The sequence below is a fragment of the Vulpes vulpes genome, chromosome 1 (assembly GCF_048418805.1).
Source record: "Vulpes vulpes isolate BD-2025 chromosome 1, VulVul3, whole genome shotgun sequence".
NCBI lineage: Eukaryota > Metazoa > Chordata > Mammalia > Carnivora > Canidae > Vulpes > Vulpes vulpes.
Genome location: NC_132780.1, coordinates 140,894,218 through 140,921,492, shown reverse-complemented (window position 1 = coordinate 140,921,492; position 27,275 = coordinate 140,894,218). Strand labels below are relative to the sequence as shown.

Below are 27,275 nucleotides of genomic sequence, written 5' to 3'. Positions count from 1 at the left end.
GACTCAGTCCCAGGCCTCCAGGATCACACCCTGAGCAAAAGGCAGACGCTCAACCACTGAGCCACCCAGGCGTCCCAAATTCAGTTTTTATTTAGCAGCTTCTGTGAACAGAGGCCTGCCCTAAACATGTTATCACTTGAGGGTTTCAGGTCTTCACCTGATCTCAAACATCACATTTTGGTCAAAGCAAACTGCCCCTGTCACAGAGCTTGGGGAAAAGGTTTTTTTTAATTGTTTTTTTCTCATCCAGTTCCTTTTTCTGCCATTTTTTTTTTTTTTTTTTTTTTGACTCTGGGAAAAGAGGGATGGGCAAAGAAAAGGCAGGGACAACGGCCTGGGGATCGTCCTTGCGGGGACGACTAACAGCAATGACCGTCTGACAGGCAGGTGGTGAAGCTGGGCGCCTGGCCAGGGACGGAGCCGGAGCTGTCCACCAGGCTGGTGGGTTGCGAGCCGACGCGGGGAGTGCGACGGCGCCCGCGGTACTCGATCATGTCGGGATGATAGGCTCTGTACTTTAAATACATTGTCCTTAATCTCCCATAATCTGTAACACATATCAGTTTTACAGATGAGGAAAAGTGTGGAAAGTGCCTCTCCTAGGCTTCAAGGCCCACATATTTGTACTCTGACACTGCCTCCCTAAACTCTAATGACTAAAAACGCAAAGCATTTGTATCTCTGCAATGATAAATTAGTTTTTACATCTCTATCAGCAATGGAATTAGAATCCATGCATGTGAAGAGATGGGAGTTTTAACTCAGCACCTAACTGGATTATTTATCTTACTAAAAATTTCATAAAGTTATAGATTTCCTTGAGAAGTGAACATATTTCCATCTCCTTGTTTCCAGGTAAAATATTAAAACCCTGCAGTAAGCCTGAGGCCACCACTAGTGTGTTAATGGTTTAAAAAATGATTCCAATGTCTGCATGCCCTCAGGCCTTGTTCGCTTACTATTGGAAGCTGAAGGGCTTTTGGGATTTCTTTTGCTTTGAGAACTGGCAGGAACAACCTGCATATTTGAGGAGTGGGGCTGCAAAAAGGATTTCTGTAACTCCAATGCAAAATGATAGTCCGTATGTTCTGGCATCTCCCATACAGGTACCAGAGAGCCACACTTCTCACAGGGCACTTGGTCCTCAGCTGCCATAGGACTTGGAGTTGTAGTTGACTTCTGAGCCACCTCCAGAGCAGAACTGGAAGAAGCAAGCCTGCTTGGGCTGTTCTGGGTCAAATCCATCTCTGTAGGAGTTGTTTTAGAGGTTCCTAGTTTTGGTACTGCTTGACAGACAGGGGTGTAATTTGGATACTCTGTTGGAAAACCGTTTGTTAACTCTTCAGGACTAGACTGTGGATTTTGTGGAGGGAAGAAAATCGAAGGATTATTAAGCTGTTTCTGCTTTAGAAGTAGACTCTTCTGCTTAAAGAAGGGCTCAATTCCTGTAGTACGACTGGTTTGGAAAGGTAAGGAGGGCTTGGATGGTGAATTGCTCATGGGCACCTGGGCAGTGGCAGTAAGAGATGACAGTGAAGCTTCTTTGACTTTCTGCTTTTTTGCGGCTTTTTGGAAGAATGATTCCAGAGAAGTAGTTGCTTTCTTAGTGGCTGTCACTGCTAGGTCACATCCCTGGGTCTTAGCTTCTGAACCGGAAACTGGCACCTTTGTCACAGAACTTGGCTCACTGCTCAAGAAGGTGGTGATGTCTGTGCAAGATGAAGGGGCAGGAGCGGAGAATTTGGTAGCACAGAGGAAAAGCATTGTGAGGGGAGGGGACCTGTATAGAAAGTAAAGGAACAAGATTAGCACCTGGTCACAGATGCAGTTTGTAAATGACTGTGATTATAGTTCTGACACAAGAAGAAACTATTATTGCAGTGTTCTTAAATTTTAGGGTATGAGATTAATACAGATTCAATAGAGCTGGGATAGGCAGAGAATATGCCTTCCTAGGCATATTCAAGTCAAATCAAGAGAATAAGTTCCTAGGTGATGCTGATGTTGCTGGCTTAGGACCACATCTTGAGAATTGCTGACTTGGTGAACACTTAACCAGGTCAGACATATATAAATTGGATATATATACCCCTTACACCTAGGTATTCATAAGATATATCAGAAGATACATCAGAGTAGCTGTAATTCAGGGTTGAGGCAAAAAATTTTATTCAGGGCAACAAAAAAGCTTTAGAATATTTAGACTGGGAAGTCTCTTGGAAAAAAAATCCTGTTACCCATTCTGTTTTTTGTTTTTTGTTTTTAAGATTTTTATGCATGAGAGACACACAGAGAGAGGCAGAAACACAGGCAGAGGGAGAAGCAGGCTCCCTGCCAGGAGCTCGATGCTGGACTTGATCCCAGGACCCCATCATGCCCTGAGCCAAAGGCAGATGCTCAACTGCTGAGCCACCCAGGCATCCCACTCATTCTATTTTTAAAGAGTGTACTGCTTGGGCAGCCCAGGTAGCTCAGTGATTTAGTGCTGCCTTTGGCCCAGGGTGTGATCCTGGAGACCCGGGATCGAGTTCCACGTCTGTCTCCCTGCATGGAGCCTGCTTCTCCCTCTGCCTGTGTCTTTGTCTCTCTCTCTGTGGGTCTCTCATGAATGAATAAATAAAATCTTTAAAAAAAAACAACAAAAAAAGAGTGTACTACTTAACCCTCATTCGGACAGACTTTTCAACTTGAGTTTCTAGAGAATGAAATTCTACAACTGGAATTACCTATCCTAGTCTCAGAAATATGTCAAGAAATTCCTGTCATAGAGTTAACTCATTATGTCTAATTACTCAAACAATTTTCACATTAGTTGAATTTCAGAAGATACAACATGTTTTTTTTTTTTTTTTTTTTAAGATTTTATTTATTTATTCATGAGAGACACAGAGAGAGGCAGAGACACAGGCAGAGGGAGAAACAAGCTGCATGCAGGGAGCCCCACGTGGGACTCAATCCTGGGTCTCCAGGATCACACCCTGGACTGAAGGCGGCGCTAAACCGCTGGGCCACCAGGGCTGCCCTACAACATGGTTTTATATACAGATTAGCCCCTCAATGAAGTGAAGAGTAAATGCTGTTTTAAAACTGTTATGGGGCAGCCCCAGTGGCTCAGTGGTTTAGCGCTGCCTTCAGCCCGGGGTTTGATCCTGGAGACCCAGGATCTAGTTCACATCCGCTCCCTGCATGGAGCCTGCTCCTCCCTCTGCCTGTGTCTCTGCCTCTCTCTGTATGTGTCTCTCATGAATAAATAAATAAAATCTTAAAAAAATAAAATAAGATAAAATTGTTATGACAGTTATCTCACTATCCTCTGGTTTCATACTTTTGTAAAGTCTTATAATCAGATCATTTTGATGCTTCCCTGTCAGTAAGTTTCCCGGTAAGTATTTGTTAGAGTCTGTCAGTTTTTAAGGTTTCATATGAACATAGAATCCTATTTATCATTTAGTTCTGTGAAACTGTTCAATATTTGAAAATAAACACATATACCAGGAAGTAAAAGTCAAATAAATTATTCCACACAAAGAACAAGGATTCCAGCTTTAGAGACCCTATCATATTGTAGGTCTGCACATGCAGTAGTAATAAACACATATTTAGATAAGCAATAGGTGTTCAGTGAAATTTTGTTTATTTATAGTTGACATAACTAATGTCACATTAGTTTCAGGTTAAACTTTTATTTATAATCTTCAGCATAGATCTATAAACAACCAATTTATGTTTCTCACATAATTTATTTCCATTGTGAATTAGGAATTCTTTTTTCAATGTAACAGGCTATGTTAAATAGAGGATTCCAATACTGAAAATCATTAATATCTGAACAATAAACACACTCCAATCATATATTTGGTTATTTTTCATTACCAAATAAAATGAAATTTAATATGACATTTAGTATTATAGCAGTGGACCTTGTAATTGAGTTGGGATGTTAGAATGAAGATTATCCATGAATCTAAATTTAGGTCATTTTCATTATCAAGAAAGATGGTTTTAAGATAGAACAATTAAGTGTTGAGTTCCTTTTTTTTTTTTTTTTTAAGTGTTGAGTTCCTAAGTGTATCCTTGAAACTTGAGTTCCATACTCACACAGGCAATTGGTTGTTCCCTCTGCTTGCAGCAAAGACAGGGATGACTGTGGTGTACACTGCCTCTGAAACACACCCCTGAGAACCGGAATGCACCCAATGTAGGCAAAGCAGCTGTAACTGAGCTGCCTTGTTTCTGGGGTTTCTGTTGTGTTCTCCCATTCCTCTCTGATAGGTCCTACTGGCCAAAGTCACCAAGAACCTACCCCAGCTGGAGAAATATATACCCATGACTTAGAGCAAATCAGGGCACAGGTGTCTTCTGTAAAGACAAGATAAAATTAAACTCACCAGTCAGTTTTGATTCCTGAAGTGTTACAGTTCTTGATGACAGCAAATGCATCATGGCTCATTTTGTGAGCATCATAGCGGGTAAGGGCACAGCAGCGACGCAGGCTGCTGAGACGTTTGTCTCCTTGTACACGAATGCTCACAGCCAACTGGGTGGCCATCCTGTCATTCTGTGGATATAAATGGATTGAGACCGGAACTACAGTTATTGTGAACATCTGGATTCTATATATTGAACCGTGTGAGAGGAAATTAAAAGAACCAGCATGACAGAATGGTTTAGAAATTGTCACGCTTAATTTTTTTTTAAGGCTTATTTATTTTAGAGAGAAACGAGGAGAGAGAGCACAAGTGGGGGTGAGGGGCAGAGCGAGAGAAGTTCAAGCAGTTTCCTTGCTGAGTGTGGAGACCAACATGGGACTGGATCCAAGGACTGCAAGATCATGACCTGAGCCGAAAGCAAGAGTCAGACACTTAACCTACTGAGCCACTCAGGTGCCTCAGTGACATTTCATTTTTAAAAATATTTTGTGCTGGGGCACCTGAGTGGTTCAGTGGGCTAAGCATCTGACTTCAGCTCAGGTTGTGATCTCAGGGTCCTGGGATCCAGTGTGCCACTTTGGGCTCCCTGTTCAGCAGAGAGCTTGCTTCTCTAATCCTCTCCTTCTGTCCCTCCTCCTGCTCATGCACTCTCTCTCAAATAATAAATAAAATGCTTTAAAAGGGATGCCTGGGTGGCTCAGAGGTTGGGCAGCTGCCTTTGGCTGAGATCGTGATCCCAGGATCTGGGATCGAGTCCCGCATCTGGCTCTTGCAAGGACCCTGCTCCTCCCTCTGCCTGTGTCTCTCCCTCTCTCTCTGTGTCTCTCATGAATAAATAAATAAAATCTTAAAAAAAATCCTTTAAAAAATTTATGCTATTAGTATAAGAAGTAACTGAAGCATACAGAACCTGAATGATGAAATAATAGAATATCTAGGATATTTTGACAGGTGATAGGAACAGGACAGAATAAATGAAAATGGGGACTCTTCTTGAACGTTTTTTGTGCTGTCCATGCAGGAAGATTATAACCAATATTTATTCTATTTTGTGACTGAAGGAAGGGCTCATTTAAGTAGTTGTCTGAAAGGAAGATCCAAGGGAGGATGTCAAGATTGAGTAGGGGATCTGGTCTTCTGCTACTGCAGAAGTTTCCACTAGCACCTCCTCCTTTTACCCTATCTATAGAATATACAGTGTAGTGAGCCTGCATCTAGAGAGCAGGATCACTGATCCACTTTTCAGTGAAGTCTAAGCAATTGAATATTGTTGATACAAAACAAAGAAATAAAGGTCAAGAAGCAGAGATATAAGAAGGTGAAAAGTCTACACAGGGATCCCCTCAAAATCAAAAGATGGTGGTGACAAGAAATACCCCCAAAGGCAAACAAACCAAGAGCAACTATTTTTGGGGGTAAGAATATATTTTGTATTTTTTGTACATTTTGTAAATAAAATTAATAAGAATTTATCTTCAGACAATACAAATTGGCAATTACAAAGGAGTCTTTGTTGACTAAAACTATTCAACAACAAACTAAATGCTGACTATGTATCAGCTTCTGTCTAGAGATACAGGAGAGAACAAAATAAAGTCCAGGCCCATATGGATCTTATCCTGTAGTAGGAGCCACAGAAATAAAGAAGTAGGCTGTAATAAAAAGGACTACAAAACGCTATGAGAAGAAGCAGAGTAAAGCAGAGCATGATGAAGGCTACTGATGTGATAGGGTATTGGAAAGGCCTCTTGGAGAAGATGACCTTTGAGCAGAGACCTGAGTAAAGTGAGGGAGGAAATTTTAATATCTAAGTAAAGATTCTCCAGGCCAAAGGAACAGCAAGTACAAAATTGCTAAGGTGGGGGCTTGGTGAGTTAAATAAAAGGGAAGGCAGCCAGTGGAGGGGAGGCTACAGCAGAGAAGGAAGGGGGAGAAGACAGTAGCCAGAGAAGTAGCCAGAGACCAAATCATTTTGGTCATTATAGAATAAAAGAAATCCACACAGGACTTAAGTATGAAGGGAAGCCACTAGAATACTTTAAACAGTGAAGTGACAAGGATCTTTCATGTCCAGAATTACTTTTGGGATAAAGTCCTTATTTTAAGCTTAAAGACAGATAAATTTCCAGGGATCCCTACTATGCTTCATTAGATACAAAGTGGGAGGGAAAGCCCCACTTTAAGGCTTTTAAAGCCTTACAAGTCTTTATAAAAAGAAATGAGAACAGAGCGACACCTAGTGAACAAAGGCAAACAGGCCCATTAGCACGACTGGGATCCTCTCCCTGTTTATGTTCCCCACCAAAGAACAAACATTCACCATCACCAATTCAGCTAACATAGGACAAACAGGTAGTTGTGGATGATTTCTGACAGTCTATAGTTGACTTGTAGGACTCCTAGTTGTGGAAACACGAGAGAATACATCAAACAATACCATCAGGAAAGTGAAAAAAAAAAAAAAAACAGAATGGGAGAAAATATTTGCAAATTATCTGACAAGGTACTTGTACCCAGAATATATAAAGAACTCGTAAAATGCAATAATGAAGAAATAAACCACTTCAAAAATGGGCACAGGATCTTGACAAATTTCTCTAAGGAAGATAACGGCCAATAAAACACTTGAAAACCACAATGAGACACCACTTCACATCCACTATGGATAAAATAAGAAAAAGACAGTAATAAGGATATAGTGAAATTAAAACCTTTTTATATTGCTGAGAATGTAACATAGTACAGCAACAGTCTGGTAGTTCCTCAAAATGGCTAAACAGTTACCATGTGAACCAGCAATTCTAATCCTAGGCATATACCCAAGAGAAATGAAACATATGTCTACACAAAAATCTGTACACGAATGTTCATAGCAACATTGCTCATAAGAGCCAAAAAGTGGAAACAACTCAAATATCCATTCACCAATCAACAGATAAAATATGGTAAACCCATACAATATATTATTCATTCATAAAAGGAAAAATGTTACATTACAATATAAGTGAACCTTGAAATTTATTTTATTTTGAAATCTTTTGTTAACCAAAAGATTTCAAGCCAGTCAAAAGGCCACAAATTGCCTTAGTCCTCATATATGAAATGTCCAAAATAGTAAGTCTATGAGGACAAAGCACACTGGGAGTTGCCTAGGGTGAGTAACTGCTAATGGGTATAGGATTTCTTTTTTGGGTGATGAAAATGTTCTTAAATTGATTGCAGAATGGTTGAACAACTCTGATACTAAGTTCAAACTGTATACTGTAAATGAGTGAATTTTATGTAAAATATCAATAAAGCTACTTTTTAAAAGATTTTTTAAAAATTTACTTATTTGAGAGAGAATGAGACACAGAGAGGGAGAAGCAGACACCCACTGAGCAGGGAGCCTGACATGGGGCTCAATTCCAGGACCCTAGGATCATGACCTGAACCAAAGGCAGACGACAACCGACTGAGCCACCCAGGTGCCCCAATAAAACTATTTTTTTAAAGGAAAGGATAAAGAAACTAATCATCAGATGTCAAAATTTTTACTTCATCCTCTGTCTCTAAAACTGCCAGTACATCTCTGTCACATGGACTATGTTTAAGTTTCAATAATTTACAGTCTAATCCCTGAGTGTTCTATTTAATGGCTCTGTACTCTGATGAAGATGCACTGTATATTCAGGATTACAGGAGGTAGGTCAGATAAGAAATATACAAAAGTAGAAGCAAATAGTAATGAGGGAGATGGGGAGATGGGGTAGTCAGGTCTTGTGTTCACAGACATAGGTTTTCAAAAGATCATGTTGAGTGTTAGGGAAGATTTCTTAAAATTTCTTAGTCTGGTATTTTTGCTTTTTTCTTTCTTTTCTTTTTTTTTTTTTTTTTTAGTCTGGTATCTTTTTGTATTTTGTTTCTATTCCTCTTCCAGGTAAGCAACAACTGGTATTTAAATCCCAAAGCTCACCCCAAGAATAAAGAAAGAAAATCTTACATCATTTCGGTCCTTGGTTAGTCTCTCCTCTAGTTCCTGGGCTAATTGCAAAAGCCACCATTGTACCTAAAAAAGTGTTGAGACTTTAATATTTCATTTTAAAATTCTAGGTTTGTTATAGTACTAAAAGGAGGATTTGTTCAGTTCTCTCACAAATATAAGTGTACAGTAAAGTATCCCCCATAACCAAGGGATCACCAGATTATAAAAACCTTCTGACTTGCCCTAGCACAAGATTTTCATTTTCTTTTCCTGCTGGCATGCCATCAGGTGAACTTCAGGCATGTTCCAGCTGAGTAAAAAGAACAAAACACAAACTTGAGGCATAATATCCCAGGCCTTCCAAGTTACCACCTACCAAAAAAAAAATTAGTAATTCAATTTTGACCTTCAGTTAGTTCTATTTTATTTTTTCTTGGATGGAAAAAATAAATCTAGCTCAATTTTCAACACTCAAAGTTCAACAAAGAACTTCATGCTTTACAACAGAAAGGTCTCATCTAACTTACTAAACTTCCTACAGTTACCAAAACCCACCCACTAACCCCTTTAAAAGAGGCAATGTTCTTGTCAAGAATGCCTGCCTACCTGTTCCCGAGTAGTCAGAGCTGTCTTTCCTGGGAAGTTCTTACTGCAGCCAATGGTTTTAGGTAGTTGCCTGGGTTTAACTGGATCATGTTCAATCCCACGGCACATGGCATATAGCCAAGATCTAATAAAAGCAAAAAATGTGAAAACAATTATTAAAATAAAATACTTTCATTGAATTACCCTTTTATCTCCTTCATGGAAAAAGAAAAATTTGCCCAAAATTAAGTATCCATCACCTCTAACAGAATCCCTGCCCTTCTCAATGAATTCTAGTGCAATATATTGCCAAGGAGAGGGACAGTGGTTATGCTTTTTAAAGTCAAGTCATCATTTGTATTTTTGGAAAAGTGCTGAGCAAACCACTAATTCATAACCCCAAGTTTTTTGGTACTAAGTCTAAATACAAAGATTTTAAAGGAATTATCAGCAATTTAGCACACAAAAATGGTGTATATATATATATCCAAGCCTATCAACCTACTTAGGTAAATGAAAAACTGGACTGACAGGCCACAGTGATCTAATATTTTTAAGCAAAAAGACCAATGAAGGGCAGCCCCTGTGGCGCAGCGGTTTAGCGCCGCCTGCAGCCTAGGGCATGATCCTGGAGACCCTGGATGGAGTCCCATGTCAGGCCCTCTGCATGGTGCCTGCTTCTCCCTCTGCCTGTGTCTCTGACTCTCTCTCTCTCTCTGTCTCTCTCTCTCTGTCTGTGTGTGTGTCTCTCTGAATAAATAAAAAATAAAATAAAATAAAATAAAATAAATTGGGAACTTTAAAAAAAAAAAAAAGACCAATGAAACTACTTTGAGGAACAAATGTTAAAGATAGGTCTAGATTTTACTGGATGCTTTTATCTAGATTTGAATTTACCATCCCCATAAAGGTTATGACTGAAAAGTATTAGGAACTACTTACCCATTCTTCTCCCCAAAATGACTCTGGAGCTGAGATTCAGTGAACTGAGTCAGTTCACCCATGTATTCCACCCCCAGGATTTCAATGACAGAAGCACCTAGCTTTCCTCCAAGACTACGGCTAATAAGAGAGAGAAGAATTTCAGGTCACATCATAAGTATCTGGTTAGCAGCAGACATAAGAAATTTTGCTGTGTAAGTAGGTCTTCAGAGGATTAAGGGAAAATGAGAGCACATATTGGTCCTGTAAACTATTAATTTTCTAGTTTAAGACTGAATGATTCTGGAAATTAAAATACTCTGGGAGTTAGGACCTGGGAAGATTAACAATAGCATAAACAAAGGTTTAAAGTCATTGATTAGTTATTAAATCAACTGTATATAAAACTTTCAATTACACAGGATCTACTGTCCCATTTAGGGATTAAAATTCTAACCCCAGGGGCGCCTAGGTGGCTCAAACGGTTAAGCAGTTAAGCATCTGGCTTTGGCTCAGGTCATGATCCCAGGATCCTGAGATTCAGCCTAGACTCCCTGCTCAGTGGGGAGTCTGCTTCTCCTCTCCTTCTGCCCCTCCCCCAGTTTGTGCTTGTTCTCTCTTGTGCTCTCTCAAATAAATCTTTTAAAGAAAAATGTTCAACCTCAAAACAATTCCCATTTCATAGCCAAAACCTTTTATATTTAAGAATAAAAATTTGTAAAAAAAAAAAAAAAAAAAAGAATAAAAATTTGTAAGCTTGGTCTTTGAGGCTTCCTATAATCTGTCCTCAACCTACCTTTTCTGTCCTATTTCTATCGCTTATCTTCTTCAATATGGTCCAGTTAAACTAGTTTATGTCCCAGCTCACTGAAAATACCTTACACTTTTCCCTTCTTTGTTTTCTAAACATTATTGAAATCAGAACTGCTCTTCAATTCTCATCTGACAAAACAAAATCTCATGTCTTTTCATAAATCTTTCTCAGATTTCTCTTCTATGAACTTCGGTAACTACCTGTACAACTCATTTAGCAACTACTCATGTACAGTCTTGATAACACTTTCACTGTTTCCACTGTTACATCTGGTCCCTTCTACAATACTATATGCCCTTGCCAAGAACACACATTGGTATGCACAACCTAGTTATTCATTTTATTTGGCTTTTGCTCTCATACCTAGTTTGGGAGCAGTTCAGCAGCCCCAAACACCACACCGTGATATCACATTAGAAGAAAAAAAAGAAGTAAAGTATCTATTTGTTTTGTTATTTAGTAACAGACTTGAATAAAAAGGCTAGAGGGACATTAACTATAGAGTTAAAAATCAGTTCATTTTTAAAATTCAGGATTAAGTAACTTCCACAGATAATCCAGAATTGAAGGTTCATCAGGAAAAAAGTCTCTGTGTTTTTCAAAATTCCCTGTGTATCTCCCTTTTTTACCTTCCTGGCTACCTACTTCTGAATCCAATTTTTCATAAGGAACAGAAGAAACCAGAGTATCTTCATAAGGATATGAGTCAAATTGAATGTACTTCCTGAATACTTACATTTTGCTAATAGGCATCTGGCTGAAGAGCTGTGGGACTGACCCATGTGAGACTAGGGTTTGGCGGTTGGGCTTGTTCAGTCCACAGGCCAGTTTTGCCAGGACCTGCAGCATGAAAAGCATAAAAACTTCATTACTGCCAACCTCACCCACACGGAGAATTGGTGAATATTAACACACATGTACAAACACAGGCACAGTTTAAGGGCTGTAACTAATAGTTTCCACATTAAAAACAAAAACACCACCAGAAACTCAAGACATCTCTAAACCTTGGTGTTCCACAATATCCTCAGTGGAAACTAGGACCCACTATCACCATCCTTATTGTTCTTTCCATAACTTCTATTCTTGATTTTCCTTTGATCATGTTTTTTCATCCCCATCTATTCCTTAAGGTTCTCCTATTATTAGCCTATTTTGAGTCCTGAATTTTTTTTTTTAAGATTTTATTTATTTCTTCATGAGAGACACAGAAGAGAGGCAGAGATATAGACAGAAGGAGAAGCAGGCTCCATGTAGGGAGCCTGTTGTGGGACTCGATCCCGGGACTCCAAGATCATGCCCTGAGCCAAAGGCAGACACTCAACTGCTGAGCCACTCAGGTGTCCCTTGAGTCCTGGATTTAACACAGTACCAGTTTAAGTATCTGTGATAGAGATTAGACTCAAAACCAACCTCCAATAACAAATATACTAGAAACAAGTCTTCAAAATGAAAAAACTTAAATCCTTGAGAACTCTTTTGAGAGAATAAGGTGCTTTACCGGTATCATTTCACAAACTATAATTGGTAGGAATAGTATAAAATCATCCTTTAAATTCAATGGAGAGTTTCCCTGGAACTTCTACTAGGCAACATTTAGTTTCATTTAAATTACTACAGTGGGACTTTGGTTTCCCCTCCCTTCACCCAATCAGAAAAACCTCTAAAACTCTGTGAGATAGTTTGGCAATTGGAGGGAGGGGGGAAGGTAGTAACCAGGATAATCAACCATTGCCCAATTACTGAACCTAGTCAGCAGGGGACGAAGATCCCAGACCCTCACTGCACTTAATAAGTAAACTTGTTATTCTGCCCCTCTATCACTGACAATGGTCTGTATCCCCTAAATTAAAATAGTGATCCAAATTAATCCAAGTTAATAAAATTTTATTATTCCACCTCACTTATTTTTTTTAAAGATTTTATTTATTTATTCATGAGAGACACAGAGAGAGAGGCAGAGACACAGGCAGAGGGAGAAGCAGGCTCCATGCAGGGAGCCCAGTGTGGAACTGAATCCTGGGACCCTGGGATCACACCCTGAGCCAAAGGTAGACGCCCAACCATTGAGCCACTCAGGTGTCCCTATTCCACCTCACTGCTTTCATTAGAAAGGAGGGTATAGGCAAAAGCATAAAATACTCAGGCAATTCCACAGAAGTTCTGAGATAATACTAGGATATTCAGCAAGTGAAAAGAAAGAGGTTCATAAATAAAATTCAAAGACTAACCTCCTTTCTATAGATAGTTCAGTCATTAAGGAAATATTTTGGATACAACTACATAAGGATTTTCTGCAGGTTTTTCAGAATACTTCTTAGGAAAATACATGTTCAATGACATTTCCCTTGTTAGAGAATTACTCAGGCTTTTATTTGGTCCTCAAAATAAATTCTAAATAGAAACCCATTTCAAAGTATATATATAATGATTTAAGTGCCCTATTCATAACAATCCTTGCTGTATTTAACTACAGATATATATGTTTCTCCTCAAAACCCAGTATTAGCCTTCACCTTATTGTGTGAAATTCCAGCTGAACACTGAAAGCCTGTCTCCCTCTCTATGGCTGCTCTCATTTCCTCCACAATCACTGCTCCAACAGTGAGCTGCAGGTCTGGAGAGGTGTCGTTATCAATCTGAAGAGAATCAAGCCATTGAAATAAGCCTTGTTTTCGCGTCTCCTCTGAAAAAAATAGAAAGGTTGTATTTAGACTTTTTTTTTTTAAGTCAGGATTTTGTGTTATCTAATACAGAAATGCTTCCATTTCACAGTACTTTAGATATGTACATTTTCTTTTTTCTTTTAATTCAAGAGAGAGAGAGAGACAGAGCATGACTGGGGAGAGGGAGAGGGACAAGCAGACTCCTCGGTGAGCAAGGAGGGAGATGTGGGGCTTGATCTCAGGACCCTAAGATCGTGACCTGAGCTGAAGTCAGACATTTAACCAAATAAACCACCCAGGTACCCTGATATGTACATTTTCACACACACAAAACGGCAGTTTACAGACTTCTTGGTACTCAAAAGAGAGATAAATTTCTGCTTCCTATAATTCCAGCAGCCTTAGCTTCAGCTTAGGCTGAACCTTATAATATGCAACAAACATTTTATATTGTCTTTCATGATCAATGCTAATTTTTTAATAAACATTTTTCCTTAAGATTTTATTTGAGAAAGAGAGAGCAGAGAGAGCATGAGTTGGAGGGACGGGCAAAGGCAGAGGGAGAAGCAGACTCCTTGCTGAGAAAGGAGCCCGATGCAGGACTTGACCCCAGGACCTCGGTATCATGATCTGAGCCGAAGGAAGAAGACACTTAACTGAGCCACCCAGGTGCCCCTCATGATCAATAATTTTAAAGTATATCCGTTTTCTCTCTCTGGTTCTCTGGAACTTCCTTCCTCCAACTTTCTCTGGCACACCCCCTCCCTCAAGAATTGTTATTCAATTAGAAAATATTCAGGGGATCCCTGGGTGGTGCAGCGGTTTGGCCCCTGCCTTTGGCCCAGGGCGCGATCCTGGAGACCCGGGATCGAATCCCACGTCGGGCTTCCGGTGCATGGAGCCTGCTTTTCCCTCTGCCTGTGTCTCTGCCCCCCTCTCTCTCTCTCTCTCTCTCTCTCTCTGTATGATTATCATAAATAAATAATAAAATTTAAAAAGAAAATATTCAGAATTAACTCATGCTTCAAAATAATGTATTTATGGATTTTCAGAGACTGGTTTTCCTGGTGAGTAGCTAAAATTCTGGTGATTCTCCTGACAAGTTATTGAAATTAGTAGCTTTGGACTCAGAGCCTTGAAAATATCTTACTATTCAATTTAGAACTAGTCAGTTTTGGGATCCCTGGGTGGCGCAGCGGTTTGGCGCCTGTCTTTGGCCCAGGGCGCGATCCTGGAGACCTGGGATCGAATCCCACGTCGGGCTCCCGGTGCATGGAGCCTGCTTCTCCCTCTGCCTATGTCTCTGCCTCTCTCTCTTTCTCTGTGTGTGACTATCATAAATAAATAAAAATTAAAAAAAAATTAAATAAATAAATAAATAAAAATAAATTAAAAAAAAAAAAAAGAACTAGTCAGTTTTGAAAAAGCCTAAAAAATGATTATACAGCAGGGGAGGTAGGCATAGAGAAAACCTAGACATGTTGGTTTAAAGAGACAGTAATGAGGTATGAGCAAGGCAAGAAAATACACTCAAATTATTGTGGGGAGGTATAATGAAGGTTCACATATATGGAGGAGAAAGATGAGCACATAGAACTTTCCAACTCTTGGTGGCTGCTTCTCTCCTTTGCTGGCTTGTCTTCTTCCTCCAACACTCTTAGCAGATACTCAGCAACATTCTACTCTGTATATATGCTTTTTCTCTCGGTCAATAATTGGTACTGACTTACATTTCAATTTGCTTATGCTGAGTACAAGCAAATCTTAATCTCTATTCCCAAACTCTTTTTTTAAAGATTTAATTTATTTATTCATAAGAGACACACACAGGCAGAGGGAGAAGCAGATGGAGCCTGATGGAGGACTCAATCCTGGGACTCGGGGATCACGACTTGAGCCAAAGGCAGGCGCTTAACCACAAAGCCACCCAGGCATCCCCTCTATTCCCAAACTCTTAAACTCTAATCCTTTATCTCCACCTCCCCACAGAATAACTCTTCTTGAATTTTTCATTATAGTTTCAAACTATGGTTCACTATACTTTCTAAACGTAACTAAAATCAATCTTTTAATATCTTCCTTCTCAAATATTCTTTCCCAAACAACTCCCTATTTCTTTCTTTTTTTTTTTTTTTTTAAGATTTTATTTATGAGAGAGAGGACAGAGGGGAGAGGGGGCAGGAGAAGCAGGCTCCCCTGCAACAGGGAGGCCAATATGGAACTCGATCGCAGAACCCCAGGATCATGACCTGAGCCAAAGGCAGACACCTAACCAACTGAGCCACCCAGACGCCCCTCTTTCTTTTCTTTTCTTTTTTAAAGTAGGCTCCACGCTGGGAGCCCAACACAAAGCTTAAACTCACAACCCTGAGATCAAGAGTTGGAGGCTTAACTGATTTAGCTACCCAAGGACCCCACAACTCCCTGTTTCTAATAAGGGTTCAAAATTAAAATAATATTGGGATCCTTTCTTTCATTCCCCATTAATTAGTCAACAAAACCAATTTCAAATATCCATTGCAATCCGCCGTATTTTATTCAGGTTTTCTTCATTCTTGCCCAGACCACCTTACCTCCTAAACCACCCTCTCCCTGAATGCATTTTACAAAATGCTCATGAATGAAATATTCTCAAATACCAAATACTGTTCAAAACTGTTAGCTCTCTCACACCTACAGAATAAAGTACCAACTCTATAAACTGGCACTGAAGACCGTCTGGCCTTTCAATTAATCTTCCATTAACCCCAAATTTCCAGAACATATGATGTTTCAAACTTAAGACATCACTTATTCTATTTCCCTAATTATTTATTTATTTTATTTTTATTTTTTTTTTTATTTATGACAGACAGAGAGAAAGAGAGAGAGGCAGAGACACAGGCAGAGGGAGAAGTAGGCTCCATGCAGGGACTCGATCTCGGGTCTCTTGGATCATGCCCTGGGCTGAAGGCAGTGCTAAACCGCTGAGCCACCCGGGCTGCCCTGATCTTCTTAAGTCTGTTCTCTTTGCTTAAATATTATCTATACTTTAGGTCTTATTCAAGTCTCATCTATCATGTGGTCTTCTCCAACTTGTTTAGCTAACTTTGGGGTGCCCCATTAAAGTTCTTTAGCTCTTATCTGTAACCATATAGTATAATTGTTAAAAGAATATTCTGCAGTAAGGCAGTGTTCAAATATTAACTTTATACTAAACTATTGACTTTGAACAAGTTCCTAATTCTCTAAGTTTCAGTTTCGTTGTCTGACATGAGCTTACGTACTGTATCTCATAGGATTGTTGTGAGAATTATATATAATTTGTGTATATGGGCATACATGTGTAAATGTATATATATAATTTCACTAAAGGTCCTTAGCACAGTGCCTTGCATATATTAGCAACAGTAAATATGATAGCCTTCTTTTAAAACCATTTTTTTAATTAGGTTTGGGAAACAAAAAATATTAATTTATTGAAATTGTAGGATTTCTGGGCATTTGTCTCAACTACTAGAGCTAAATTTTCTTTGCTTTAGATTTCTTCCTTATTGTTTTCCCAGATTAAGTAATATATCACAATCCTGTAACAGGGCCACAAAAGATAAGCAGCATTTGTTTCCTTCTGTAGTTGATAAGAATCTGTACCATTTTGGTTTTTCTCTGATACACTGAAGTGGACTAGCAGGAGAAGATTCAGGCAATTTTTGGTATAAAATGCCCACTAGAACTGAGAGACTTTCCTTTTCATACTGGATTATCTGAGTAGCTTTGTGGAAATCAACTGACCAAAAAAAAAAAAAAAAAATGTGGTAATCTACTTGTGTACTTTATATTCTGTACCATGGATCTGTCTCATCTTTTTTTTTTTTTTTTTTTTTAAAGATTTTATTTATTTATTTATGAGAGACAGAGAGAGAGAGAGAGAGAGAAGCAGAGACACAGGATCCATGCAGGCAATGCGACGTGGGACTCGATCCCAGTCTCCAGGATCACGCCCTGGGCTGAAGGCGGCACTAAACCGCTGAGCCACCAGGGCTGCCCTCTGTCTTATCTTACACCAACACTACACTACCCTAGTTATTTTTTTTTTTTTAAGAGATGAAACAATCATGTTTATTTTATTTTTATTTTTTTTATTTTTTTAAATTTTTTTTTTTTTAATTTATTTATGATAGTCACAGAGAGAGAGAGAGAGGCAGAGACACAGGCGGAGGGAGAAGCAGGCTCCATGCACCCGGAGCCTGATGTGGGATTCGATCCCGGGTCTCCAGGATCGCGCCCTGGGCCAAAGGCAGGCGCCAAACCGCTGCGCCACCCAGGGATCCCTACACTACCCTAGTTATTGTAAATTTATAGTTAAATCTTTTTTAAGTAGGTACCATACCCCACATTGGGCTTCACGTGGAGTTTGAACTCATGACCCTGAGATCAAGCCCTGAGCTGAGATCAAGAGTTGGACACTTAACCAACTAAGCCACCCAGGTGGTACCCCATCCTTTGCATTTCCATACAAATTTTCAGTTTGGCAATTGCTACAAAATCCTGCTGTGAGTCTAGGAGGGAACGCAATGAATCTTAGGTCAATTTTGGGAGACTTGAGCTCTAATAATATTTAGTCTTTTGATGCATGAGCATGATATGCCTCTCCATTTATTTCATCTAATTTCTCAGGAATATTTTATAGTTTTTACTAAATTAGTTTTTCACATATATTTCACATACTTATCTCTAATAATTTCATGATTTAATGCTATTACAAATAATATGGCTTTTTAAATTTCAATTTCCTATTTTAAATTTTAGTGTGTAGAAATGCTATTGATGGGGTTAAGCTGATAAACCTGTAGCTATAATCTACAACTCCAGGTACCCTAACTACAAAAAAGATCCTGTACTGAAATTAAGTGTGCCCTTCTCTATGCTATGAACTGATTAGTGTATTCCAAGCTACCTCTGGTTATTACCAGAATTTGGTCCCCATCTTCTTGCTGGCTATCAGCAGAGGGCAGCTCTCAGAGCCTAGCCATGGGGGCCTTCTCCAAAGGCCCTCTCACAATATGGCATGCCGCTTATGTCTTCAAAGCCATCGGGGGGAGGAGGGGAGGGCTCCAACCCCCATGACTCTCATCTTTAACAATGATTTATAATTTCTTATACTACTACACAACTGCTTCACGGCATAGGCATTCAGAGGTTCAATATATGCTTAAACATAAATAAAGAGCAAAGGAAGGTGGTAACTAAGGAGTTCCTCAGCTAATACAAACTACTTACAAAATGGCCCTGAAAGAAAATATATCACTCTGGCAGTTTTGGAGTATTATTTTTAAGTAATCCTACCATTTAAAACGTTCCATACATGTAACTATTTCAGACACAGAAAATAAGTTGGAAACACAGTGTGGCTGAGCAGGACTGCCAGCTTTGTATTAAAAGGCAGGATGGCAAAGCTGAACAGAAACTTTAGTATCAAAAATCACAAATCCCTAGCTGCAAAATATGTCACATCCATGAAAAATAATTTCTGGAAGATTATATGTACTTAGATCAGCTAATTCCCATTATCAGTTTTTTTGGTTTGGTTGCACACATCATGTGAAGACCCAGGAATATGAAATATCATAAACCATTTACTAGGCATTGCACTGTTTTGAGCACTATAAATACAAAGATGGTTCACTCCAACTGGAAACTTAATCTGGACACACTAAAGCAACAGATACATACAGAAATAAGACTTCTTTATAAACATTGGCATTTTTAATAAAAATGTACATAGGTAAGAAAAAAGGTATAGAAGACAGAGGAGCATGTCCCTTTGAGTTGGGGTAAGATTTGCCACCAATGAAGGTATATACTATGATCTTCAACCAGGGAGCTCTTTAACAATGAGTTGCAGCCAAAAATACCAATGAAATAACCAAATCCAGCTCTCTCACGTCCCGCTTCCAAGATGACCAAGAAAATAATGGTTGTGCCAAAAATGGCTGCAGCCACATGCAGCCTATTCACTGCACCAACTGCACCCATTGTGTGCCCAAGTATAAGACACTAAGAAGTTTGTGGTTTGGAACATAGCAGAGGCCACTGCCATCAGGGACATTTCCGAAGTGAGTGTCTTCCACGCCTATGTTTCCCAAGTTGTATGTGAAACTACATTATTGCGTGAGTTGTGCTATCCACAGCAAGGTAGTCAGGAATCACTCTTGAGAAGCACGGAGGGACTGAACACCCCCACCCTGATTTAGACCTGCAGGTACTGCCCCACCACCTCCACTAAAAAACATGTAAGGAGCTGAGTCCTTAAGGACTGAAGAAAAAGTGTTCTCCAGAAAAAAATTAAACAAAATAAATGGCGATTATACTTTAAAAACAAAAGAAAACAAAAAACAAATCAAGTGTTTTAAAGCATTAGCCACACAGTAAACTGTGGTACACAAACCTAAGACCAAGAAAAACTTTCCTTATTATGACATTTTTCTTTTCTTTTCTTTCTTTTCTTTTTCTTTTTTTTCTTTCTTTTCTTTCTTTCTTTTTTCTTTCTTTCTTTCCTTTCTTTCTTTCTTTCTTTCTTTCTTTCTTTCTTTTTCTTTCTCTCTCCTTTCTATTTCAGATAGAATGCAAGAGAGCATGAGTGGGGGGTGCAGAGGGAGAAGGGAGGAAGCAGCAGGGAGCCCAATGTGGGGCTCAATTCCAGGACCTAGATATCATGACCTGAGCTGAAGGCAGACAGTTAACTGATTGAGCCACCTAGGTACCCCATCATTAAATTTCTGACTCTGGTCCCAGAATAATAAAGAAAAGAAAATCATGACATATTTCGTCAACAAATGTTTATGTATTATAACTTTGCCTACTTTAAGTGGCACATTTTTATTGTCCACTGTATTTTCCTGAATGAATTTAAGGATTTGTAGCCTCCAGCTTGATAAAATCTGCTATTATCAGGATGAGGAATAAAATAATTCCTCAATGGTCTTTCTCACAAGCTTCCCTGGGCAGTTCTACTACCCTTCACAAAATATTAAAAACGTATTTGTTATACAACTGTTCCATGACAAAAATAAACTTTGTATCTTATATCTTATTCTCAACATGGAACCCATGGGAAATTCACTTTAACGAGAAGCTAAACTCTCTTAAAGTTCTTTCTGAACAAATCTTTACTGTATCTACAAGTAATCTACAGATTGCCTTAAGTTTCCCTCCATAAGAAGTTAACTTGCTATAGGTTAGTATTCAGTTTCCTTTTGGTTTATAGCCAGCATGCAAAACTTTTTACTGAAAAGGCACTTCTGAATAAGAATGTTACAAAATAGTTCTAAAAGTACATGTTACAGATGAGGAGATACTTTTTGAAGATAGCCATTATGAAAAGTACTAGAAAATGTTTAAGAAAAACTGTAGATACCCTGTTGAAAAGTCTCTAACTGCCAAATTCTTTGGTCTGGGAGATCCAGCTGAATTCATTTCATGATATTTGGTTAAAAAAATTTACGATCCAGATTCTTTTAGATCTGGCATTGAGAGTTATTATAATCTAATTATTACCACAAAACCAAAATTTTTGTTGCCCTAATTTTAAGAAAATATTTTTAACCTTCAAGTACATTTTATTAAAAGCATTATCATACAAATTATAGGCACACCTTGTTTTATTGTGCTTTGCTTCAATGCGCTTTTATAAACTGAAGATTTGTGTCAACCCTGCATAAAATAAATCTATTGGCACCATTTTCCCAATAGTATTTGCTCACTTTGTGTCTAGGTTACATTTTGGTAATTCTCACAATAGCTCAAACTTTTTCATTATTGTTATATTTGTTGTGGTGATCTGTGATCACATAATAAAAAAAAGAATTTCTTCCTATTTTACCCCCTACAGACACACACATAATGGATTATAAATCTACATGTGAAAAGCAAAACAATAAAGCTTCTAGAAAAAGCAGAATTGCTTCATACACTTGATCTTAGCCAAAAGGCCGAGAAGAGATGCAGACCTGCTTCATAACCTTGAGGTAGGTATTTCTACTAGGACATAAAAAATACTATCCATAAAGGAAAAAAAAGATACATGTATCAAATTAAAGTTAAGAACCTCTGTTAGTCAAAAGCCACCAGTAAGAAAATGAAAAACAAGCCATTGACCAGAATATATTTGCAATACATATATTTAATAAAGGATTCATTTCCAGACTATATAAAGAAGTCCTGTAGATGAATGAGACAAGATAATCCAACAACAACAAAAATGGACAAAAGATTTAAATAGGTACACTTAATGAAAGAAGATATCAAAATGGTGAATAAACTTACAAAAGGTGCTCAATTTCATTAAGACCAGGGACATAAAAACTAAAACCAATGATAACACTACACACACATCAAAATGGCTAAAATGCAAAAGAGAAAAAAACAAGTGTTAAAAGGATGTGAAACAACCAGAACGTTCATATATGCTACTAGTGGGATTATAAGTTGGTATGACCATTTTGGAAAATTGGTAGTACCTACTAAAGCTGACTACAATTAAACTAAAACTGGTTTTAGGCAAACCCTCCAATTGAACACTTCTAATCATATACCCAACAGAAATGCATACATTTGTTCACCAAAAGATATTTACAAGAATGTTCATAGCAGCATTATTAGTCTTAGTAGCCCCCAACTAGAATCAACCCAAATATCCAACAGCAGAACACATAATTTGTGGCATATTCACGTAATACAATACTACACACTAATGAAAGTAAACAAACTACATACAACAGGATAGATGAATCTCACAAAAACAGTATTGACCAAATGAAAGCAGACTCAAGTATACACGGTATGATTTCAATTTTATAAAGTTTAAAAATTAAGTAGAAATGAGGACAGTGGTTACTATAGGAAAAGGGGGAGAGGAACAGATAGTGACTGGAGGTGCAGACAGGTGCGTCTTCTAAGGTTCTCATTTTGTTTTTTGATTTGGGTGTTTCTTACAAAAGTGGGATTACTTTTTGAAAATTAGTCACGGTATATACACTTATGATTTGTCCACTTTATGCTATATATGCTTTATAATATATATTGATATATATTGTATCAATAAAAGTAGATGAGGAAAAAAAGGAAAATATAACGGATTACATATTTCAGAAGTAAAAATACTAAAACAGATAAAAATTTTTAGCTTAGATGAAAAAAAAGGGGGCCAGAGTGGCTCAGGTGGTTAGATGTCTGCCTTTGGCTCAGGTCATGATCCTTATGTCCTGGGATTGGGTCCCATGTCAGGCTCCAGGAAGCCTGCTTCTCCTCCCTCTGCTCTCTTGCTTTCTCTCTCAAATGAATAAATCTTTAAAAAAAAAAAAAAAAAAAGAAAGAAAAAGAAAACAAAGGGACACAAATGAAGACCAGAAGATTGGTGGTATGTTTATGGATGGCATAAGTTAACGTTAAGATAACTATCCTCTCTGGGGCACCTGGGTGGCTCAGCTGGTTAAGTGTCTGACTTTCGATCTCAGCTCAGATCTTTTTTTTTTTTTTTTTTAAAGATTTATTTATTTGTGAGAGACCCAAATAGAGAGAGGCAGAGACACAGGCAGAGGGAGAAGCAGGCCCCATGCGGGGAGTCTGACGCAGGACTCGATCCCGGGTCTCCAGGATCATACCCTGGGCTGAAGGCAGCGCTAAACCACTGAGCCACCCAGGCTGCCCTCAGCACAGATCTTGATATCAGGGTTGTTGAGTTCAAACCTCTTACTGGGCTCCACACTGAGCTCCACACAAGGCATGGAGCCTATAAAAAAAAAAAAAAAGAAAGAAAAAAGAAAAAAAAACCCTATCCTCTGTAATATATATAACTAATTATATAAATATATAAATTCAATATAATATATAAATATATTAATATATAAATTCTGTAGTATATAAATATATATAAATTCAATATAATATATAAATTCTATAATACATAAATGTAATATATAAATTCTCTGTATATATAAATCCGTAATATATAAATTCAATATAATCCCATCACAATTTTTTGAGGAATTCAACTAATATATTCTAAAATGCACACTGAGCAACAAAGGCACATTTATACCTAAGACAATTTTGAAAAACAAAAGCAGAGGGGAATCCCTATCAAATATACTACAAACAGTAATAAAAAGTGTGTTTCTGGAGCAGGAGTAGAAGCAGACAAATAGGATACTACAGAAATTGACCTAGTATTACATGGGAAATTGAGAAAGAATGGATTACTTAATAAGTAATTGTTGGGAAGATGGGTTCTATAATAAATGTCTTTATAAACTTCTAGTAGAAATGGATATCTAAAACAAGATTCAAAATGCATAAAGCATAAGGTGAAAACTGAGGGACTAAAATAATTTTATTCAACAAAGTATAGCATAAATAAAGTTTGTGGATGACAGATTTGGGAGAAGATATTTGCAATGTCAAAAACAGAAGGAACTAATAACCACAATATACAAAGAATTCTTGCCAAAAAAAAAAAAGTCCAATGATAAACTAGGTGAAGATTATAAATAAGCAATTCAAATTCACCAAAGTAGAAACTCAATTAGCTAACAAGTATCTGAAGAAATGCTCAACTTCAATTGATAGAGAAATAAAAATTTAAATAAACCAAAAATATGAAATACCACTTTATAGCCATCATATTGAAAATATTCTTAAACATTCGAAAATACTAATTGCTGGTGTGGTATGAGGGCAATAGGCATTCTTGTGTACTTCAGGTATAGGGTAACAGCTACAGCCATTCTGGGAAACGACTTGGAAGTACTGAGTCAAACTAAGTATATGTGTATGCCGTATGACCTAGCGCTCCACTCCTGAAAACATTTTACAGAGAAATCTCTGCATAGGTCCAGAAGAGGATGAATGAGGACATTTATCATATAAACAGTAAAAAATAAGAAGTAACGAATGAGTTCATCACTAGAAGATTGGTCTGTAAACATGATAGATCCATACCATGGATTAAGCTGCAATAAAAGCAATCAATTACACATAAATACAACTACATGGAAAGACCTATAAAATCACCATTGAAGGAAAATTAAGAAAAAGAATGAGATCTACCTGGTATGTTAACAATAGTGGAAAATTAAAAAATTAAAAAAAATAAGAATGAGATCTATAACACAATACTATCTTTTAATTAAAAAGCACAAATTTTAAAAGCACATACACAAAGCAACACTGTACAATTTGTAAAGACATATACAAATTCAAAAAGATATACCAGATACATCAGTGCATACCAAAGGGTGGGTCAGGTAGGGAGGAAGTGGGGGGAATCATTATGAAAGGGAAAGTAAGGAAAATAAAACAAGAGACCTTGCACAACCCATTGATATTTTACTATGAAAATTTTAAAATATTTTATTATTTATTTGAGAGAGAGAGAGAGCACACACACAAGCTGGGGGTGGGGAGGCAGAGGGGTAAAGGGAGAGGAAAAAGTAGGCTCCCTACTCAGCAGGGAGGCCCTGTGTGGGGCTCATTCCCAGGACCCTGGGATTATGACCTTAACCAACTGAGCTATCCCGGTGCCCCAATATTTTACTATAAATTGATAAGAAATTTTGAGTGACATTCAACTCCCTGTCCTTGAGGTCCCCCTTAAAAAAAAACTTAAATGATAAAGAAACCAAGTCACAATACTATAAATTAACCTACAAATGACAGACGTGCTCAGTCTACTGCTAGAACTCTAACCTGCTTCAGTTATATTTAAAGAGAAACCTGATTTCATACAGATTTCACAGCTTCTCAACATCCATATACCTGGAAAGATAAGAGAATTTGTATATCCTTCCATGTGAGTCCTTGTGATTCGTTCAGATTGTTGTTTAAGTTTCCTTTCAATCAATCCAAGAAGGATCAGTGTGACCAAGCAAAGCAGGTTCCAAAAGCAGGAAGCAGAAGCAATTATGATGCAATGGAAGTACCTTTCTGATCAGTCCCTTCTGCTGTTGTAGGGCCTTGAGGCAACCCTTCAATGTAGGTGGTTGGCAATAAGTCAGCAGAGATAGGTTGACCCTGCAGGTTTTGTAGTCTCTCTTGGACAGCACTGGTCAGGTCTATATAAGCCTCATCAATGCTGGCACGTTCAATCACAGCAAAACGAGACATTATCCCCATCACTTCCACACTGGCTTCCCGGTACCTAAAAAGTGTAAGGATTATCATGTGTAGGCAATAAATGAAGGCAACATTGAGATTGTTAGCCCCCATCCTTCCATCTTATAATGAAACCATATACATAACCAGTGTAAGGTCTCCTTAAAGGGAGGAATGGCTTGGCAGAGATCAGATAGTAATGTAAACGAAGGGGTCAATGTGCAGGCAGATGTTCAATAACAGAAGCAAAGAAAAAGAAGAACCATGGAGGCAAACATGTTTAGTGACCCTAGCACTATGAAGGTGGAAAGCATACAAACCATAAACATGTTTTTGTGGATCTCTCCAAAGAGGAAAGAAATGCTTTAATGACGTTTTACCAAGATCACCTATTCTTTTTGTTATTTTCATACATCCATTGTATTTTCTGCTTCCACTTTTGTCTTCAAATAAGAGATAACTTACAGGAAACATTGCCCTGATTCATGGACCCAAGTATCTGGTCTTCCTTAAAATGGTATTTCTCACTATAAGTTAACAGAATTGACATGGATTTTATACTTCACTCAACAGGGAGCTGGGTCAGCATGTGAGCTGGTCCTTGCTACATATATACACACATATATACACACACACACACATCCAACCAACCAAGTCCAATCACTTCTGGGTATACTAACATTCAAATTACCAAGCTGAAGATAAACAGCCTTCCCTGGGGGATACCATTTTACCACGTATACCTTCTATTTAAAACATAACAAGTAGCTCTTCTGGCTGTAGATAGCTAGTTTCCTATGGCAATATGTGCATATTTTCTTTGCTTTGAACCTGCTTTGTTCCTGGTAAATCTATCATAAAAATGGAAATATTTACACCATTTCGTAAAAACATCTATAAAAACTACTATAATTATTGTCCTAAAAAATCCTCAAAAGAATTAGAGAAATATTTGGCTTTTTTTTTTAATCATTATTTGTGCTGGACAAAGGATAATCAGACCTCAAAGGAAAAAAAAAAAGTACAAGTGTGTGTAAGAGCATGAGAACATGATACACACAGAGTGAGGGAAGAACACCTTATCATAGTAGTTGGTGTTCCTTCACAGCTGCTTGAGCAAATTATTCCAAAGTATCTTAAAAATATTTGATAAATTTCATGTGTATACATTTCTGCAAATCATATTTTATAAGCTGGTATCATAAGTTAATTATTAAAACAATAATTTTAAATTGCCAGGTCTTAGTAATTCTGGTCTATACACTAATTCCTAAACTTGGTAAACATGGCTTTGCTCATTATTTGATGAAGATTTTATTTTTTTAAAAGATTTTATTTATTTATTCATAAGAGACACACAGAGAGAGGTGAAGACATAGGCATAGGAGAAGCAAGCTCTTCACAGGGAGGCCAATGTGGGACACGATCCTGGACCTGGAGATCATACCCTGAGCCAAAGACAGATGCTGAGCCACCCAAGCATCCCTATTTGATGAAGATTTTAAGAGTAAAATAAACAATCCAGTTTAAAGCACATGGCTTTTTGAAATCAGACTCGGAAGTCGACTATATTTCTGGGAAGTTACACGGTCTTCATCATCATAAAATTCTATTCGATGCAGTTTAGTGTTATGTCCATTAACTGAATTAATTTCACTTTAGGGTTAAGATATTAATCTTCAGTCAAATCTGCCTTCTGGCAATAACTCCAGGGTGAATAGGTTTCATGGCACGTCAACTTTAGACTTGTAATTCATAGGTGAGTT

General features: G+C 38.0%; 1 protein-coding gene and 1 pseudogene across 6 annotated transcripts in view; one reads left to right on the top strand and one right to left on the bottom strand.

The window, feature by feature from the left end:
* Positions 1–72: 72 nt before the first annotated feature.
* The window catches only part of POLH (DNA polymerase eta), a 36,557-nt gene continuing 9,354 nt past the window's right edge, over positions 73–27,275 (bottom strand). For 3 of the 6 annotated variants that reach the window (XM_025990976.2, XM_072732530.1, XM_072732532.1), the window contains exons 4-11: positions 25,338–25,555; positions 13,231–13,400; positions 11,451–11,554; positions 9,922–10,041; positions 9,001–9,124; positions 8,413–8,478; positions 4,389–4,558; positions 73–1,780 (exon numbers count right to left, since the gene is read on the bottom strand). In XM_025990976.2, coding sequence (XP_025846761.1) covers positions 895–1,780; positions 4,389–4,558; positions 8,413–8,478; positions 9,001–9,124; positions 9,922–10,041; positions 11,451–11,554; positions 13,231–13,400; positions 25,338–25,555 — 1,858 coding nt within the window. In that variant the 3' untranslated portion in view covers positions 73–894. Of the gene's footprint in view, positions 1,781–4,316; positions 4,559–8,412; positions 8,479–9,000; positions 9,125–9,921; positions 10,042–11,450; positions 11,555–13,230; positions 13,401–25,173; positions 25,556–27,275 lie in introns of those variants that run through there. The other 3 variants (XM_072732538.1, XM_072732540.1, XM_025990977.2) reach the window with 2 other exon arrangements.
* LOC112914124 (small ribosomal subunit protein eS26 pseudogene) lies at positions 19,135–19,709 on the top strand (annotated as a pseudogene).